This window comes from Rhodnius prolixus, unplaced genomic scaffold, assembly GCF_049639745.1.
Source record: "Rhodnius prolixus isolate KJV_2025 unplaced genomic scaffold, Rpr scaffold_6, whole genome shotgun sequence".
Taxonomy (NCBI): Eukaryota; Metazoa; Arthropoda; class Insecta; order Hemiptera; family Reduviidae; genus Rhodnius; species Rhodnius prolixus.
This window is the reverse complement of record NW_027411634.1, coordinates 42,802,128-42,821,388: the sequence shown is the minus strand read 5'-3', so window position 1 is coordinate 42,821,388 and position 19,261 is coordinate 42,802,128. Positions and strand designations below refer to the sequence as shown.

Here is a 19,261-nt window from a genome sequence, read left to right as displayed (position 1 = left end):
TGTTGTGTTTGGAAGAAACTGCCAGAAGTGATAACTTTAGCTTGGAGTTTTTTCTTTGATTTCCTACAAAGAAATAGTGTGGGAAACGCTCCACTGACTTTGTTATTTCTATTTCTCAAAGGTATAATTTACTTATACCATATTAGACCATATTTGGTACACATTTAGCAAATTTAAAAAAAAAAAGTTTTCGCAAACACGAGAACAAACGAACGATAGGTCAAAACAAAGAATAACTGAAACTTCAAAACTATATTTTATTCAAATAGTCCTGACAATAGTATGAAGATCTCTCAACTTCGAGAGTAATTACCGGAGTTCAATTTATGTAGGTAAAATTCCAAGAAACCTCTAAGCTCCAAAACCTCCTTTCAGTGAATTCATCTTTCACGAAAAACGTTATCAATATAACTGGTAAGTCCTTACACAGTAATATCTGGTAAAACTGTATTACAAACTTTGAAGCGATCACAATACTTTGCTTATTAGCAGTAAAATAAAGAAATGAATGACAATCTCCCGTTCTAAAAAGAAGTAACATTGTTAATTTAATTGGAGAATTTTTTTTTTTTCAAGAAATCAGACTCGATGTCAATACCAATTTTATGCTTGATTGCTCAAATCAATGATAAGTAAATCAAACGATACCAAATAAACATTATCGGTACAATTTTAGCATTGTAAGAGAAAAGAACTATTAACAAATAATCGACTCTTTTGATTAACCCCGAATTTCAAACAAACATCAAAGTTTCAGGACTAATTTACAAATGTTACTACAAATAGTGAAGGATTATTCGGCAAACTCAGGTGTACTTTTATTATCCTTCATACCAGAACCGACTGGCCCATGGCGTCTCTCCCAGATTATTCTGTGCTTTTGTTTCAACAAAGCTTTCTCGGCGTCACCATAACCACCCAGATCTCCATCTGAAAAAGAATTTAAAAAACAGTGAATACAAATTAAAAAAAAAAAGGTGATGTAAACAAGACATCCTGTTAATTCAATAATCTAAGTTGTAAATCCACTAATTTCTTCAAATTAGAATTTTTTCTAAGCACATCAATCTCTTAGAAGCCAATTAATTTCTCGTGAGTAAGAACAGTTAAGAGAAAGTAATAATCAATAACCAATAAAAATAAATTTACAAACTTTAGATTGTATTTGTTGAGAATTAACTAACATTTAATAAACCAGTTAGTCTCTGCTTCTTCATATTGCTGTCTAATGTGTGCACAGCGAACTTTACTATCTGGGCCTTCATAAAGTACGCAATCTTCAAACCGTTTTCTTAGAATGCTCAATACTTCACTATCCACTGCCCTACAAGAAAAAAACGTGATAACATTTTTCAACATTTAGCATTTATCACTCGATCATTTCCAACTAATTTTAAATTATCAAGAATAAACTTGACGATTTCTTTTTTTTTTTTGTGGTCCCAATTTACTTTAATTAGAGAAATTCACAGCTTTATCTGGTTACAACTAAATGTAATGAATATAAGTTAATTTTCTAGCATGATAACCTCGAATGTTAATCATCCGCTGATGACCACCACTAAGCAGAAGAAGATCGCGAGGCTGCAGATCTCAATCATCGTTGGAGTTTCTAGAGAGTTCAGGGGAGAGTGTCAGCGTAAAAGGATTAGAATGAACTTGGGGTCTAAATTGAAATCTGTAGTAGAAAGATGTGGCTCGATTGAAACAGAAAAGAAGATATTGAATTCGATTGTAAAGAAAGGTTGGTTACAACCAATGTTATGGAGATATAGACAGTTTGAATCCGTTTCAGAACGGAACGCTTTATGTGCCAAGAACAGCACAAACTGCTTTTACGAGATATAATTTGGTGGTGCTAATGGGACAGTTGGAAGAAAATAGAAGAATAGATTTTTAGGTTTAAGAATTACAAAGATATTATGTAAAAATGAGTGATTTGGAGATAATAGCGTAAGTGAAAAAATTATGTCTTTCTTGGGCTGCTGAATAATAATTTCTTGGCATTCTAAAAAAAAAAATTTAACAGCAAGACATACTTATCTCTTTTAAATTGTTGATTGGCTTCAAATTTACATATTGGATCGTCTGTAAAACACTGATCTATTGTCGGTACTCTTCTAAATTTCTGATGATACCAAGGGTAATTTTGGCGATTTGGTTCAACAATTGTTTCTATAAAAAGTATTATTTTATAATATTCCCAGAAATAGAAACAGAAATATATAAGTAATAAGTTAACTTTAAGAAACTTACTTCTAAACCATACTACAGGACCGTCAACGATTCGATAAAGTGCATCAGCCAGCCTAAAAAACGAATTTTTCTGTTCATTATCGGCCCCCATATTTCACTTTAACAGCCTTCACCTAGCATAACCTTCAACCAGCTGTTACTAGAACTTTTTATAACCCTAATAGGTTACTAAAATAATAAGAGAAGACGGCTTTTACCGTCTTAGAAAAAAAATCAATTTATTTCCATTGCATCTTTATAGTTTGCATTTGATCTAAAATAGCAAAAAAATTAATAAAATCAGAACGAAGATTACGATTTAAAAGGCGCTGAAGAAGTGATCATTATAGACGCCAGAATGCACTGTATGATGTGGCCGGTAACTTACAATTCTAATTTCCTTTTACTTCATCTTTATTTTAAAAAGCACTAAAGTTTTTGAAATATTATTAATTCAATTGTTCCTTCGTTTTTTTACTACTGTTATGGAGAAAGAGAAGGCTTTGCAGTCGAAGGGATTTTCTTGAAGACGTTCTTAAAGGTTTTCTTAATACTACAATTTAATTTGTTATCACGGCCAGAGATGGTGTGTGTGTGTTTATTGAACTCATTTCAAAATTTCCAGGCGATTTACGATTTATTAGTGATTCTATTTTGCAACGAAAAGTAGGTATGCTTCTAATTACTGTCTTATTCTTAGTTCTCAATCAAGTCAAAACACGCAGACTTGTAGATAGATAATATAGGTTTGTGTAATTACTCCAAGCCAAAAACTCGGTTAACCAAAGTTTTATTAATAATAACTTCCACTTTTTTTAATATTCTGAAAGTATAAGACAACAAAGAATACTCGTGTTTTCTAAAATTGACTACTTGAAAGAAAACTGATACAATACAGTAGAAAAGATAGTAACTTAAAACACTTATTACACATTCTGAAAACATACATTAATGTGTCTTCTGTATATTTTGCCTTTACCACCTTGAGTACTAGTAAAAGACTTATGACTTTCCAGTAAAAATCTAATTTAATTGAAAAATAATGTCTCCAAATCCTATTTACAAAAATAACTTTTCAACTATATACTGAACTGTGCCTCGAGATAATTTGAGTTTCCTCCCTATAAAGCAAAACCACAAAAAAAACTACGTCGCCGAATTTTCTTTAATTTCCTTCTTTTCTTCTTCAAGACGTTGTTTTTTGAATAATTCTATAAGCTGGTCAGTGGCGGTGGGCTTTCTACATTTAGGCCCATTGAAATCATTCTAGAAACAAAACAACAAATATTTATAAATCTCAAAGGTGGACAGGAAATTACAAATTAAATGAAAAAACAAATCTTATTGGAACTCTTACTTTTTCTTATTCTACCTAAACAAAAATTCTAATCAATCCCAAATCTTACAATGTAACAACTTCTGAACATGGCCGTCACTGAACTTATTGTTATATGCCTGCCGCTTATAAGCAACTGCGGATGGTTTGTGGCGTAACAAGAATCCCTGTAGTTGACGCGATGCTTTTCGAGAGTTCAAGTGCGTTGATTTTTGGTAACTTGTCGTACCAGTTCTATCACAGAAACTTTTATTGGCCTTCTTAGATTAGAACGTTTTGCGTTAATAGTGGAACATTTATTAAACTTTTTCAATATATACTGAACTGTCGCATGAGATAATTTAAGTTTCATCCCTATCAGCCGATAACTAAAACTTTGCTGAAATACGCCACAATTTTGTAATAAATAAAACTTAAATTCATAGCAATCAGCTGTCTTTTTACAAATTTCTCTGCTTTATTAAAGAATTCTTTATGTTTATCCAAAAAAAAAGGCACGAATTTCAATATTATTTTCTTCAGTTTCAAATAATACTTTTTTGGCCCACAGTAGCTCGATATTCTACCGGCGACGAAAGTGCAACTTGTTCTGAAATGCAATAATTAGTAAATATTTCCATAAAACATCAACCTAACACTTGAACTAACGTTGGGTACGAAGATGGGCATCTATGTAGTTACAACTCGTTCGTAGAAACATAAAGTCATACCTACATAACCATTTCGGTTTGTTTTTAGACCAGTAAGTTTTACACCCTGATCATGGTACGACTTTTTGAAGCTCTGCTGCATGGGCCATGCGTTGCCGACTTCTATAAAATATACACAACTATTGCTAAGTACTGAATGGAATAAATTCAAGTTAGCAATAAGGTGCTTACTATTGGAAATGAAGCTAAATTGAGAGAAGGATCTCTGAATGTGTATGGCGTCCAAACTCCCTGAACACTGGGACTGTCAGTATGCCACAGCTTCCTATACCTCATTATATCCTTTCCTGATCTAGTAGTTAGCAAATGCAACCACTTGTATACTTCCTCTTTGCTGAAATTGCGACAGTATATGTAATCTGTATTACCGTTCACTGTAAGAGAAAAATTAAATATGTACTTATTATTAAACTATATCGTTCATTTAACAATAAAATAAACAATCTGAAATGTTTTGAAATATTTTAATTTTTAAACAACTTTTGAATAAAGTTCGAAGATAACATCCATAAAAATTACTACTGAATGTTAAGAATCCACAAATGCGAATAAAATTCTGAATATACATTATTTCATTTGGATAAATTATTAGTATTTTTTTTTTTTTTTTGCAAAAAGCTCTGTCATTAATTATTCCAAAAAAATAAAAGAAAAACTCACAGTACTCCGCAGTTAAGGTAGGACCACGATGTCTTCTTGGCTTGACGTACACAACTACGCCAGGATTGTTTCGTGCAAAATCTATGAGCTCTGATTCAATAAATTCTCTAATAACAGAAAACACAATTACTGTAAAATCACAAGTGCATAACTGCATTTAATCACAGAAATTAGATCGAAAAATTTGTAATAAGGAAGAATTTATAAACTGATGATTATCTTAAAAAGCAATTAATTAATTTGGGTAAGACTATTAGAATTGTGTAAAACAATTTGTAATTTAAAATTTAGCTTCAATATAATAAAGTTAATTTACCTTACTCCTCTACTATCACCATTACTTTTACAAAATTTAATGGTAACTCTTTTTAATTGACCTATATATCTTCCAATACCGTTTTTTAAAGGAGCTCGAGGAAATCCTGAAGTCATGAACAAATGTGAATTAGACATAATACCTGTTTAATAAATCTGAAAGTTAAGACAATAAACTCTTTTAAAAAAAGATTAATGTTTATAACAATGAAATAACCTTTTACCATTTAGTTAATACCGCTTGTTTAAAAATTTAATATTTGTCTATTATTTCAAAAACATAAGTATTTCTTTCTTTGACTCTTGTATTCAAAGAAATCACGACTTGTTGAAATTAAAAATTGTGTTTTAAGTAATCAATTTGTTCGAAAAAAATTAAATTATTATAACCATCGAAAGTATCACAAAACTATCGATACAATCATTAGCGATTGGATCATGAAATGGTTATAAACTCATCAGTTTCTGGTGGTTGTAGGCATTCTGCGAGAGATTCGGTAAAAGAATTATTGCTTTTGGAAATATAATGGCAGGAGAAGTATTTGTTGATGCTTTACCTTACATAGATCAAGGATATGATGAACCAGGGGTTAGAGAAGGCGTAAGTTTTTTTAAAAATTAATTATTTGAATAATGAATTAATTAAAATGCTGCATACTTAATTGTAAACATTTGTTATTTAGGCATTAGCTTTGGTTGAAGAAGAAACAAGAAGGTACCGGCCGACCAAAAATTACTTGGAAAACTTACCTCCTCTAAATTTAAATGCTTTTGAGGTGCATAAATACTTTTTTTTTCACTTTTAATTATTAATAGTTGGGTTGATGTGGTGAATCCATTTTCAGAAGGTATTTTCACCATTCGTTTATTTTCTCTTTCTTCCTTCATGAAGTACAGTACTGTCACACATCGAAAACAGTAAAATTCTAGAGATGTAATGTCCTTAGAGATATCTTTTTAACTACAAGTGCACTAACAGTATTTGTGATATTTAATGATTTTTTTAAAGAAAGTTTTCTATTCAAGATTGAATTTTTATTGTCTGTGATGGGAAGTTAACTCTAATGTAACTTGGTTTTTTTTTTTTTTTTTTTTTTTTTTAAAGTAAGTTGTTGTAGCAATAAAACTCCAAAGGGTTACGTTGGAAATGTTAAGGCTTAGCCTAGATAACACTTTTATTGTTTTTTTTTCAGACAGAGATGATGAAAAATGAATTCGAAAGGTTACAACAGAGATTGCCAATGGATACGTTAAGTATGAAGAGATATGAACTTCCACCTCCGCCGGCTGCCAAAATGTCTGATTTAAGCGCCTGGAATGAATGTGTAGAAAATTCTATGGCACAATTGGAACACCAAGCGACTAGGATATGTAATTTAGAATTGATGTTAGAATATGGATGTGAAGCTTGGAGATCTTATATAGAACTTTTAATGAAATGTGTTTCACTGGCGCACAAAATGTTGCAAGCATTGAGGTATGGTTATTTTAAAGATCATTGATTTTTTTCTTGTTCAAGTAGAAACCAATGAGCCTATTACAGAAACTTGTTAATTGCTAAATACAAGATTAATTTTGTTATAGTTTATTTTTTAAAATCAATCATTATTCAGTAATTATTCGAATAAACTTTGATTGATCACATAATCTATTCGTGAAAAATTGATGTTTAAAATTTTCTCGGAAAAGCCATTTTAGAGGGAAGCCTAACTACCCACCTCTCCCAGAAGTGTCATTAGTAGAATTTTCTTGGGAAATCTTTCATATCAAAAATTTTAATTTAATTGATATGTGCAATGAGTATACAGTATTTAAATAAAAATTGCGATAAAGTCTCAAAAAAGTGGAACATGGAGTTTTTTAAAGCTGCAGCTGTATTTAAGGGATTTAATTTGCAAAGCTAAAGTGGTTCTTCTGGTGCGACCAAATTAAAATATATAGCTTAGTTTCTTTCTATTTTTCATGTTTCACTTAGTTAACACACGAGCTCCTCAGAAATAGGAAATCCTGCATTACTTTATTTTTATTAGTAGCATTGGACTTAGTTGATGTCTACAGCAAGGCATTCTATAAAATTGTGTTAGCTTCCTTGCTCCCTCTAAAGTATAAACTTTCTTGTCTTAGAGTCTGTATAATTCGTGTCTTCAATTTTAAAAACCTCCATTAAAAGTACATTATATATTATATTGACCTTTCATTTTCTTGTTTTATAGAAAAGAAATACAAGAAATAAACTGGCAAAGAAAACATGCACAGACCAGAGCTGGTGAAAGGTTGGCCAATCTAGAAACCATGTGGCAAGCTTTGGCTAAGAAAAATTATGAAATTGAACAAGCTTGTGTAGAACTGGAGGAAAGACTGACTCCTGAACTGAAAAAAGAATATGATATGTTGACCGAGCATACTTGAGTTCTCTCATTTAGAATGTATTGTTATTTAATTTATTTTTTGTAAGTTTGAAACTTTTAAAGTATTTTAAGTGAATGATTCATCAGAGAAGGGCAATAATTTCTCTTTCCTTCTCAAATATTTGAGTACAACTTTTAAATTAAATCTGTTATTTATTAAATAAGTTGTCTGTTTAATTGTTACCTGAAATTTCAAAATTCATTTTAAAACAACTTACACTTCTGCCTAGAGGAAAACCTAATAATTTTAGAGGGAAGGATTCGGAAATGAACAACCTCTCTATTTTGTGGAAACGGTTAAATTATTAGAGTAGTGATTATTGATCAAATTCAAGCTACTACTACTAATCCACAACGATAATAATAAGTAAGTACCAACGGTTACATCAAATACTGAACTTCAAAATAAGCAATACAAACTTTGCCCGAACTTGACTGTCAAATCCTCCTTTAGGACTTCGTGGGACAGATTAGTGACACTTTATCTGCCACTTTCATGTTATTCATGAATCGTGACCCCCCGTAGGGAACCTCTATTACTTCACCAAAAGACAAAATTTATTTACGCGACGCATAAGTAGGCAAAAAAAATAACATCCTCTAAATGGTCATCAAAACTATGATCGTAAAAATTTCTTAAGATCCCCAATTTTTTTTCAGTAACTGCTTCGAATTCTTTTTCAAAATAACTTTTGTCGTTCTTATTCCTTAGATAGAAAAAAAAAACAACCCTATTGTTAAATTTAGCTTAATTACAGAATTTGTATACATTCCTTGATTCTATTTTGTATTTATATTGTATAGCCTTTTTAATTATTTCATGTACTATGCAAAAATGAGTTCAATTAATAAAATCAGACTACCAGCAAACTTTTTTTGTTCTGGTTTCTGATGTACAAATTCAATTGTAAAATAATAAATACTCAATTTATAGAAATGACTTTTATTAAAAAATATACATAAAACATTTTTTAAATAGAATTTTAAATTTTGTATACAATATGTATATTATATAAAAAATAAAGCACAATCATTTCCACGTGAAACTAAACATTTTGGCACATTTATCATTTTTGTACATTTCTTTACCCCTCAAATATGGCCAACAGTTACCGAATACACTGGAAATGATTTCTCATACATAAATATATATATTTATAAAAATACATAATTCGTTGTATCCAAAATAATTATTTTAAATAAAATCAAATCTTTATATAATTTATTTAAATCTATGAAAAAAAAAAAAATGAAGTTTTTCCCTTTCAACCAAAATCTCTTTCAATACATTATTTACACTAAAATCATAACCTATTTCTTTATTGTTATAAATTATATTCTTAAAGAACTAGACAACATTGCAAACTAACAAATTGGCAAGTAAGTATACGTTGAGCTTTAAGTAAATATTTTCTTTACTTAATTTTTTTTTCTTTTATAATAAAATAATGCATCACAATAGAAAGTTTTGATTAATAGCACCTTATTTTAATTAATTTGTTTTTATTTAAAAAAAAAAAGAAATAAAAATTGTAATATGAAGAGAAAGCTTTTGGTTCAGGTGCAGATCGTAAACGAAAGCGAAATCTTCGAGTGAAAATCTTAAAACTATCGCCTCGTTTTCTAATTTCAAATTAAAAAATGTTCGCCAAATTTACATTTTAATGCAGAGTGACAAAGCTCTTCTTTATTTTTGTAAGTTATTTTTTTCTTTACGAAACTTAAAATGAAAAGTTTTTGTGATAGGAAATAGGTTTCAAATAGGTAGTTTTTCGATTTGTGACATTTTCTAGGTGGACTTTTTCATTTTGATACCGTTAGAGAGGGGGGGGGAAAAAAAACAAATCTTAAAACTTATAGATTACCTAAATATCGGGTAATATTAAGAGAACAGCTGATGTAATTCCAATTTAAAGTCAACCTTTAAGAGCGATTTTGTCGAATAACATTCTAAATTTGTTTTTAATTTCTATTCTCTTGAAAAGGGGCTTCAGCGAAGCGGACGGAATTAGGCTTCACCTTGAAGTGTTTCATCAGTAACTTCCGGAAATCTACTACCTATCTTAAATATGTTTAAAAGTAATTCAATATGCTATAAAAATTGGAATTTGAATAAAACATCTTAGACAGAAACGCTAGTTTTTGCTGTTTTCTTAGATTTTCACTTAAAAAAAATTAAAAGGGTTTTCTAAAAGCTTGGCTCATAAACACACACAAAAAAAAACCATTGCTAGCGATGTTTTTTAAAAATAGAAAATAATTTTAATATCATTAATGTTACTGCAAATACTTTGCGGACTTAATCTAGATACATATTTAGACAAAATATAATATCGAGTTCGTAAATCGACTGCTAAAAAGATAAGGAATAACATTTCTACATTCAAATTATCTAGTTAATAATTTGATATAGCAAAAAGTTAAATTTTTTTCGATTTTAAGTTAAAACAAAAAATAGAGAAAAATTACAATAAATTTTAGATCTTAGGGCTGGCTTCCGGACATACGAAAGCCACCACTAGACCAGACCATGCCCGTATCTTCTTAATTTGGTCTTATTTGGTACAAGACACGCTCGGAAAACATCTCCCTGAGCGAGAGTGAGACAGAAAGAAATGAAACTTCTTTTACGATACATTCTTTACAGCTGCGAGGACGTCGCTATAAGGTCGTTCGATAAATCGGACAAACATGACTGGGGAAAAAACCATGACCTTGAACGAAAGAAAATGATTAATTTCTCTGAAAATAGATCAAAGTGTGTAAATTAGGCAGAATTAAACGGAGAAAAATTACTCGTCACAGTTACAGATGAAATTTACATAATCTTCGCTCATTATGGTGTAAAGTGCCGAAAATTAGAGATTTCAACTTCTAAGTAACATAAAAAACTGATCTTTCTAAAGGCAGATAAAATTATAATAAATAAATATTAGTAGCGGCTGAGGGTGAACAATGTTGGCACGGTCTTCAGATTATGTTACTTACTAAAGTAACAACAGCTCACTTATGTTCTAAAAGAGAACAAAACATACAAGGGCAACTAACCTAAGAGTAGAATGTGATAACAATAAGAGGAATGGCACTACCGGAAGTGATCACAAACTAGTTAGCAACTTTACCCTGTTGCGGTTTGGGAGCTGGACGTAAAGTATTGTTACGAGCCTTCACTCTGGCCTGCAAGGTGAGCAACAGTCCGGCGAGGACGTCATGATTGTGCAACTTCTTGCCAAACAGCAATCGTTTTACTGAATCGTCGTAAGTAAGCAGAGCAACCATGTTTTGTAAAAGGAATCCCTGACAATATTCCATCAATTGGCACGCATTATATACCTGAAAATAATAAAAGATGACGTTTATTAAAAGTTGATGTTGTTAACAGGTAAATGATATTTACTTTTTGTGGTATGGCAAGTTGAAACAGAAAAATTCAGAATAAACGCAGAGATTACCAGGACGGACATCGAAGCCTACAGAAGAGCCATCAATATCAGGGAAATGAATTACTTTTGCTAAAAGCAAAAGTCATTTACCTTGGCATGGATGTACATTGAGACAATATTATCCAAGTCCACCATAGTCGCACACTGAGCCTCACAAAACCTCAACAGTCCGTCCAACTGGAAGAAGTTTGCAGCGGCCATTAACTCCAACACATCGTTTTGATCGACTTCCAATCCATCACAGCCTCCATTATATAGAAACTGCATTACCAGCTATTGAGAAAGAAGGAAAATTCATATCATTAATTTAGCAAGACTGCCACGATATTTACTCTCTCTGGAGTTGAGGTACAAACCTGAAATATATGATATCTTATATCATTGATGTGTATAATCGGAGGACTGGTAGAGCTGGTAAGCTTGCTGGTCAACATGTCGCGGAATCTGGCAGAAGTGGCGACCAACACGATCTTATGAGCGTAGAACACTCTACCTTCCACTCTAAACTGAACGTCCGACAGTTCTGGATTATTTACAAACTTGGCATCAATCCGAGCGCCACCGTTCAAAGTGTAATCTCTTATTGGACGGATCGCTTCCCACCCGTAACATGTAGAGAATATGTCTGCCAACAGCAATGTTGTTCCTTCGTTCTGTACATGACAATATATTATTTCATGATTATTACAATATATGTATTACATAATTTAATGTTTAAAACATTTTTAGAGAAGGTAATAAGAGGGATGGCAGCAAAAAATGTGAAACTTTTGAAGAGCTAGTAGCAGCCAGCCATGTCCTTATATAAGATAAATAAAGATAATACAGAGCATATAGTATTCATGTTATATAAATGTCCCTCATGTATGAAATAAAATTTATGAAATCTAAAATTCTAGTTATATATATAATTATCTGAGTTGATGAAAGAAAATCGATGCAGCAGTTTTTCAAAAACTTTTTAAAAAAATGAAAGAAACCGACAGTTGTATACGATCTAAAATCTTATTGCCCAACACCAGAATAAAATGAGAATTATAAGTTCTAGATCTATTATTTCCACTTACCGATAGACGTATAGACCAATAAACAAAAATCCTGATTAACAAGGTTCTAAAACTTGTACTTCCGATAGATAGGATATCAACTTCGAAAATTTGAGAAGTTCACTGGACTTCTTACTTACAGTAAAAGGAAGTGAATGTTGAATAAAATAAAAAAGATTAAATTTAATATAACAAACCTTGCTATATCGAAAAATGTTGAAGAGAAGTGGTAGACATTCGTCCACAAACTGTGCGGAACAATCATCCGGCCAGACATGTAGGAAATCTTGCAGCAGTTGATCTATCATACTGTCCAGATGGCCGTGGGCTGTCGCGAGCGTGGACATCCAACAGTGCAAGCTCCACGACACTCCAAGATTGCGAAGGTCAAGAGTGATCTCTTTAAAGATCAATTAACAAATTCAATAAGCTGCTTTAAAAAACTTACATCCAAACCCGAGATCCAAATCATAATAAAAGTAAAATAGCTCACCCAGATGATTGTTTTCAGTACTGTGATACATGGCCTCCTGCAGGCATTTAATCTGGGCCTTGCTAAGTTTTAACAATTGACTGGAATTTGTCTCTCCAGGCTGAAAACATCACAATAGAGCTTGTGAACTTGAGAACAAATATCTGGGAGAAAATTTCAAACCCTATTAAAAAATAATAATGTAACAGTACCTGTCTACCAGCAGATCTCCGCTCGGCTGTTAACTGACTCGCACCTTCTGCCAGTATCTCTTCTAGTGACAGCACTTCTTTAGTATTTGCGTTCAGAGGATGGGATAATAGCTTATGCAATACAGCTCTCTGACCATGCGCAGCTGCCACCGCAAAAGCACTTCAAAAGTAAACAAAAAATTAATATCAGGAAAAACTGCTTAAAAGAAAGGCAATCTAAACGAGGGACATTCAGTGTGTAAAGAAATAAAAAGAAAAGATCTTCAACTATAAAAAATGAGTATACCATTTTAGAGGGAAGTTTTCTTAATTTTCCTGAAAATGCTGGAAAACTTCTAGTTTTTCTTTAAACTTATACTTGCTACTCACATTATGTAAACGTGCCATATTTAATTAAGTATTTTTTTGGGAGTTCTGGTACTCTGAATGCCCGGGCTAAATATGATAAAAGGAGACCGTGTTTGTAACAGTTCAAGCAGGAAGTAAGTCTAAGGAACTAGCTACTAAACAGCATCACAAATCTTGGTTAGAATTGCGATCCTCGGCATTTTTTTAAGTGGTGAACACTTTCTAAGAGTTTTTAAATTAAAATAAATTGAATTAGTTCAATTGGTGTACGAGGCTTATATGTTTAAGACAACTTTGTTGAAGGGATATTGTGCCTTCCCCATCAAAACTTGTATAAAAATCCTAACCATCCGTCTCAAAACGTTTTACACCCTATGTTTACGCAAACATAGTACAATGGTATGAATTTGCAGCGCTATCCAATATGTTTTACGAAGTCTGACACCGGTGACATAGTCAGTAACTCTGTTTATGGATTCTCTGACCAGAAACCGTCTAAATGTTTGAGACATTTCTGGCAAAAAAAAAGCAATGAAAGTTTTTTCAAAATTTCAAATAACAATTCTTTCATCAAGTAAGCTTTCGGAGAGATTTAGAATTGTTACATCTGCAGTTTTCTAAATATTTTCTCAATTGCCTTGGTTCAACTTGAAACTATTGATTGAACTACGAACTCAATATTCGTGTTACCTGTAACAACCTCTTTGGGCAGCTCCGGAATAGGAAAGGGAGTCTTTGAACACAGTAGAGAGGAAGGGATGAGCTCCATGAGACAATAACAGCGAGACCATCTCCAAATTGCCGGAAGCAGAAGCAACCTGTAACATGATGTCAAAATATTACAAGTAATGAATACAGTAATACAGCAATCAACGTTCGGTGAATAATCTCTGACCTGTAAGGGAGTCATAGTAGACTTTTCTTCTGACAATCTGGCTCCGCCTTCGACATTCGCTCCCCTTTCTAACAATAGCTTAGCTATGGCAATGTTTCCCTGCAAAGCTGCATACGTTAGTGCTGTCCAATGTTGGTTTTCTGCTTGCACTGTCGGGCAACCCTGCAACAATAACACTCGTCCATATTCTATGCGAACCAAATTAATATACATATAAACTATGGAATAGACATCTAACCTGTGAACCTTGTGGTGGAGTCTCCAAGTCTGGATCACAACCGAATTCCAAAAGAGTTCGCACCGTATTTTCATCATTGTTTACGCAGGCCAACATCAATGGACTGAGTCCATTATCACAGACGGTATTAAGCTTGGGGAAAAAAGGGAACTTATAAGTCAATAAATCAAGCACAAAGAAGATAATTTTTTTTTTTTTTTAAAAAAAATTGCGAAACAATGAATACAACAAAAGCATTTTTGGCGTTCAGAGTTATAATACAGTTATTTGGATCTTATAAGGACCATTGTCTTTTGCAATTTCCTTTTTATTCTCTATGTTTAATTCACTGCTTATTCAAAAAAATAAGTAAAAGGGAGTTATATCTCCTTAAGACAAATCATTTTTAAAAAGAAAATTATAATTTTGTTTCTTAACTATTCATGATATTTTTAATTATTTAAAGTAATCAACTACAACAGTAAACAATACATTTCAGACATTTCTTTCTACATCAAATAGTATTTTAAGGGAATAAACTACCTTGGTGCTGGGAAGAAGTTGAATAGCGTGAGGTACCATTTCTCTGATTCCGGAAGCCAGCATCCTAAACGCAACGGCTATCTTAAGCCTCTTCAATGTTTCACCTTCTTCACCGGATCTACGAGGCATACTTTCATCGCATCTGTAAGATGGCAGCATACATAAAGCGAGTGTTTATTATTACAGTTTTAATTTTATAACATAACTGTATAAATCTATTCTATCGGGAATAAGATATTTTTTATTTATTATTACTTATTATTTATTATATCCCCCTTCTCAATCAATCTTCACCTAGTTCACCTAGTGTACTACTAGCGAAGAGTCTTTCTCAGATAACCACTAGCTCTCAAGCACTGAGCATTAAGAGGAATAGCCTAAGGCTTTTCCATCGCCTACTTGTTCCGATCAAGGATCCTGGAATCGACTCTCCTTTGGTATCAAATAATCAACCACAAGTTCATTGGATATAAACAACCACCTATTTAAAAAAATGAACTCATAAATAAATGTAAGAGAAATCTAATTACCCAGGATGCCTGATGGGTGCGTCAACCCCAGGCAGGAGTAATCTGGCTGCTTGCATGACATCATCCTGATCAATCACCTGTGAATGTCTATACTGCGCATGAGCAGTGGCCGTCCTCACCCATTCCAACAGTGGAGGTAACACCACATAAGCTCGTTCGTACACTAGTTCTTGTACACTGCCACAATGTTCAAGCTGTTTTTGTTTTTAATAAGTATTCATTAGAAGTTTGTGTAAAAAGTAAAGAGATATGTTATTGCCAAATAAAACCCAAAATGTTTCAACACTACCTGAGAACATCGCATAAAGTAAAACAGTGCTTGGACAGCTTGCTGCGAAAAATGGGTCCTTGTATTGAGTAGAGCAGTGGAGGTCCGAAGAAGTTCGGCCAGTTCAGATACGGACGCCACACACGTGGTCAGTAGGGAATGGTCCCGTTTGCCGGCCGTTGATGTGTTACCACCAGAACAGCTGGTATCACTGCAGCTGGTCCAAGAAGGAAGTGATAACGTGCCTGCAAATATATTACGATACTATGAAATATATAATTTCACCAGCAACTCGTGGATGAAATTAGCCAGCCAGCCAGCTTCTTACCTGAAGCTGTCCTGCCAGTATTAAGATGAGCGTACGGCTGCAGTAAACCCCAGAGATCGGAATTGTTGGCTATTGCGTGTTCAAACATTGATGCAGTCAGCACTGTGTCCGGCTTGGATGGTAAACACTGCAGTATTATCTCTTCGAGAAGATTTTCTAAACCTGCTGCTAGATAGACGGCAGCGTACCTACAAATTCGCCATTTTTAAAAAATCAACATTATTTATGAAAATATATATGAATTCCATTCGAGTTCTAATTTACAGTTTTCAACATAATTCTGAATTTTGACTAAACGTTTTTAGCTGCTTTAAAAACAACGCCAAAAGTGAGTAAACTAAAATGGAATGATTACAAATACTCAAAGAACCCACTTTAACTAGTTTGCAAAAAATCGCAATACAGGATAAACGATTTCTTAAAACTCGGAATTATAAGGATATATGAGAATTATATTGACATTAGGGCAGAAGTGAAATGTTTTACTTTAAAGACCCCAGGAGCGCTCTTATCCCAGATTTTGTCTAAAATCAGTACTTGCAGAAACATTTTTCAAATACAAATGATAACCTATTAAATAAATTTAATACCTCACGGAATTTAAAACCTTAATAGAGGTTTTAAGAAAAACGCATCAAACTGATAGAATAAATAAATGAAGTAGTTTGTCCCGCTGACAAGATATGACGATCAATTGCAAACCACAGCGCACGCTTGGTGAAGCTAGCAATAATTACGTAAAGTTCAAACCTACTATTAGTTCTCGTTTTAAGCTTTATTGTTGACAAATATCAACACACTACACGCAACTTGCAACTATCTCTTTTTCGAAATCAGTGGACCAGAAAACTTCTGTCTCCTCCAGGAGCAAAACGTATTTGTGAAAAATACTAACTATTGCACTACTTAATCCCCTACAAGAATTATCAAAAAGTTAATGAAAATGCAAATTCTGCCAAACTTAACAACATTTAAAATAGAGATGTAGATAAACACTTACAAGTAGCAGATCGTTGAAGTCTTAGTCTCCGACAACTGTTAAAGGCCGAGATGTATGCAGAGAAAACAAAAAATTTATTCACTTAAATTTAATAATAATAAAAGCAACTTCAGGGGCCGGAGTTAAACGAACCCAAGCTCATTATTCACAAACATATGGTGCGCATAATTGGCGCCTTCATTCTACGATAGACTCCAGGATGCCACAATGGATGTTTTAGCTTGCTATGAATTTGGCGTTATCTAACCTAATCTCTGCCATTCTGGGTTTAGCCCAGATATCCCCAACTCTGGACATACCCTCTTTTAATTACTAGCAGTTGAATCGATGGCACGTTAGAAGAAAGAGTACGGTATATTTTACTCTAAGAATTAAATATGAGACAGCTTTATTGAAGATAGTCGCATTGGATAAGTGCAATGTTTGGAAGGTTAAAAAAAATAAATAAACCGCTTTGAGACTGTGAATCCAGAGTAACACTCCAGCAATGGAACTGCTAATAAATAGTTAATAGTTCATAGGTCAGAACAGTAAGAAAACCAAAATATCTACTGTTCCCTCTTCAAAAGGAAGTACTCCTAAGCCACCAGGTAGGAGATCGCAAAAATGTCAAAATAGGGAATATTTAAAATAAATACTTACTCGTGTACAAATTTGCCAAGTCTTACATCAACCATCCACCTGTGGAATCTCCCAACAGAAAGATGTAAGCCAGCTCGCTGCGATTTGCTTTGTTTTAATTGGTCACCTGACACTGCGAACATTGCTCCGGATCTTAGACAGGCCTGCAAAAAAGTAAATAATTTTTTAATGTCATTTAACTGAAACCGCTAAATAAACTTAGAAATCACACTTTCAGTAAGACAAATTTTATATTGTGGTCCCGCTTTTTAGCTATAATTGATTCTCCAGGACTCACTGGATCTACATTTACTTTGGCTCCTAAATTTAATTTAGTCTTAAACTGTAAGGAATAAGAGCCGTGAATCTTCTAATCTGGCAAGTTCACCATATCTAGAAGTTCACGTTTGTAAGAAACTTGGATTGTACAGAAAAGGTAAATTATTGAAACAATACATTTAAGTTAACAAATAATATTACCTTGATGCAAGAATCTGCCAAAACGGGACTCAGGATGATCCTAAGAGCTGAAGCAATCTGAAATTATGAGATAGTTCATTTAAGTGATTATCAAAATAATGATCTCTAGAGTAGTTACACACAAAATTGAGAAGTTACTAAAGTGCATTAGCAGCAGGCCAAGGGCAAAGAAATCGTAACAAACATATACACAAAATCTGATCTTAATAGAAAATTTGAAGAATTTCTCTTATGAAGTTGAAGAACAGTAATGCGTCAAGTCGATGATTTCGACCATTGTAACAGGGCATGAGAAGATGGAGGACACAGGATAGACAAGCATTGAAAACGGTTTTGAAAGAATTTATCTCCCTACCTCGTGTTTGCCGCACATCGCCAGTGGTTTGCTCAATCTTTGTGCTTCTCTACCAATCCGGACCAGAGCTCGCTGCAGCAAGTACGACAATCTAGGCACGGTTTCCATCGCTACCCACTCCATACTACATCTTACTCGACCACTCTGCAATACTTTCAAAACATCATGATTTGACCAAGGAAGCTGCTGAAGTTCAACTAATCTGAAAAACAAAAAAAGTATTATATCCAGGTGTTTGCACCCTTTTTTTTTATTAGAAAACAAAAAGATTAGTTGATTCGAACCTGTTATGCGAATCCACCCAAACGAATTCATCCGCTGAAGTTACATTAGTGTTGATCGTTTCTAGAGAAGAATGTCTGATCAGTCTTCGGACAGCTGGTTCACTTCCTTCGCTGCCGCTGAGACTACTGTAGGTGGACGTAGAATTAGAGGTGTGAGATCTCATTGTCAGCTGCTGAATGGCCAATTTAATATCTTCTATACCAGATCCGCAAGGCACTAACTAGAACACAATTTCCAAACAATAAGTAAGGTCTTGACCAGGAATGTTAAGTCGATGTCAGCTTCCAGTGATTTTGAGACACTATAACTAGAACTTGCATTTTAGTAACTATAAGAATTTTATAACTTGACCAGCAGCTGACAGACTGCAATGATACGAACCTTGGCTGGGGTCGCTCGATGTCTGCTTCTACTTTGAATATTTTTCCTCGCAGATCTACTCTGCCCAGCCATCACGCCTGCTGACAACCTAAAAAATATGTTTATTTTTCAGAGTTAACGACATAATAGAATAGAATAGTATAGTAGCCACACGCCCCACGGCACCGCAGCCA

At 33.3% G+C, this 19,261-nt stretch overlaps 4 protein-coding genes across 9 annotated transcripts in view; 1 reads left to right on the top strand and 3 right to left on the bottom strand.

Annotated features, from left to right (window-relative positions):
* Nucleotides 1-237: 237 nt before the first annotated feature.
* Nucleotides 238-2,415, bottom strand: ND-PDSW (NADH dehydrogenase (ubiquinone) PDSW subunit). The gene is made up of 4 exons (XM_074141521.1): nucleotides 2,257-2,415; nucleotides 2,040-2,175; nucleotides 1,185-1,324; nucleotides 238-930 (listed from the first exon to the last, which is right to left on the bottom strand). Exons 1-4 carry the CDS (start codon nucleotides 2,345-2,347, stop codon nucleotides 794-796), a joined length of 504 nt encoding a protein of 167 aa, XP_073997622.1. The 5' UTR covers nucleotides 2,348-2,415; the 3' UTR covers nucleotides 238-793.
* Nucleotides 2,416-2,761: 346 nt separating this feature from the next.
* Nucleotides 2,762-7,828, top strand: BCAS2 (BCAS2 pre-mRNA processing factor). Of its 2 annotated transcripts, none has more exons than XM_074141517.1 (5): nucleotides 2,762-2,901; nucleotides 5,735-5,857; nucleotides 5,940-6,032; nucleotides 6,450-6,733; nucleotides 7,470-7,828. In XM_074141517.1, exons 2-5 carry the CDS (start codon nucleotides 5,783-5,785, stop codon nucleotides 7,663-7,665), a joined length of 648 nt encoding a protein of 215 aa, XP_073997618.1. In that variant the 5' UTR covers nucleotides 2,762-2,901; nucleotides 5,735-5,782; the 3' UTR covers nucleotides 7,666-7,828. The 2 variants fall into 2 exon arrangements, with proteins under 2 accessions (XP_073997618.1, XP_073997619.1); XM_074141518.1 differs by having other exon boundaries at nucleotides 2,788-2,905.
* mRpL43 (mitochondrial ribosomal protein L43) lies at nucleotides 3,009-5,471 on the bottom strand. Its single transcript, XM_074141520.1, has 4 exons — nucleotides 5,258-5,471; nucleotides 4,942-5,048; nucleotides 4,453-4,655; nucleotides 3,009-3,501 (listed from the first exon to the last, which is right to left on the bottom strand). The coding sequence occupies exons 1-4, from the start codon at nucleotides 5,392-5,394 to the stop codon at nucleotides 3,382-3,384; spliced, it is 567 nt and encodes a 188-aa protein (XP_073997621.1). The 5' UTR covers nucleotides 5,395-5,471; the 3' UTR covers nucleotides 3,009-3,381.
* A 758-nt stretch (nucleotides 7,829-8,586) lies between the features above and the next one.
* The window catches only part of LOC141460970 (ankyrin repeat and BTB/POZ domain-containing protein 2), a 34,341-nt gene continuing 23,666 nt past the window's right edge, over nucleotides 8,587-19,261 (bottom strand). For all 5 annotated transcript variants that reach the window (XM_074141510.1, XM_074141507.1, XM_074141508.1 and 2 more), the window contains 18 exons: nucleotides 19,089-19,176; nucleotides 18,707-18,927; nucleotides 18,423-18,624; nucleotides 18,068-18,124; nucleotides 17,609-17,751; nucleotides 15,967-16,154; nucleotides 15,660-15,883; nucleotides 15,371-15,564; nucleotides 14,841-14,982; nucleotides 14,319-14,450; nucleotides 14,081-14,242; nucleotides 13,876-14,003; nucleotides 12,838-12,997; nucleotides 12,647-12,746; nucleotides 12,351-12,553; nucleotides 11,464-11,760; nucleotides 11,198-11,380; nucleotides 8,587-10,997 (listed from right to left, as the gene is read on the bottom strand). In XM_074141510.1, coding sequence (XP_073997611.1) covers nucleotides 10,770-10,997; nucleotides 11,198-11,380; nucleotides 11,464-11,760; nucleotides 12,351-12,553; nucleotides 12,647-12,746; nucleotides 12,838-12,997; nucleotides 13,876-14,003; nucleotides 14,081-14,242; nucleotides 14,319-14,450; nucleotides 14,841-14,982; nucleotides 15,371-15,564; nucleotides 15,660-15,883; nucleotides 15,967-16,154; nucleotides 17,609-17,751; nucleotides 18,068-18,124; nucleotides 18,423-18,624; nucleotides 18,707-18,927; nucleotides 19,089-19,176 — 3,052 coding nt within the window. In that variant the 3' untranslated portion in view covers nucleotides 8,587-10,769. The remainder of the gene's footprint in view (nucleotides 10,998-11,197; nucleotides 11,381-11,463; nucleotides 11,761-12,350; nucleotides 12,554-12,646; nucleotides 12,747-12,837; nucleotides 12,998-13,875; nucleotides 14,004-14,080; nucleotides 14,243-14,318; nucleotides 14,451-14,840; nucleotides 14,983-15,370; nucleotides 15,565-15,659; nucleotides 15,884-15,966; nucleotides 16,155-17,608; nucleotides 17,752-18,067; nucleotides 18,125-18,422; nucleotides 18,625-18,706; nucleotides 18,928-19,088; nucleotides 19,177-19,261) is intronic.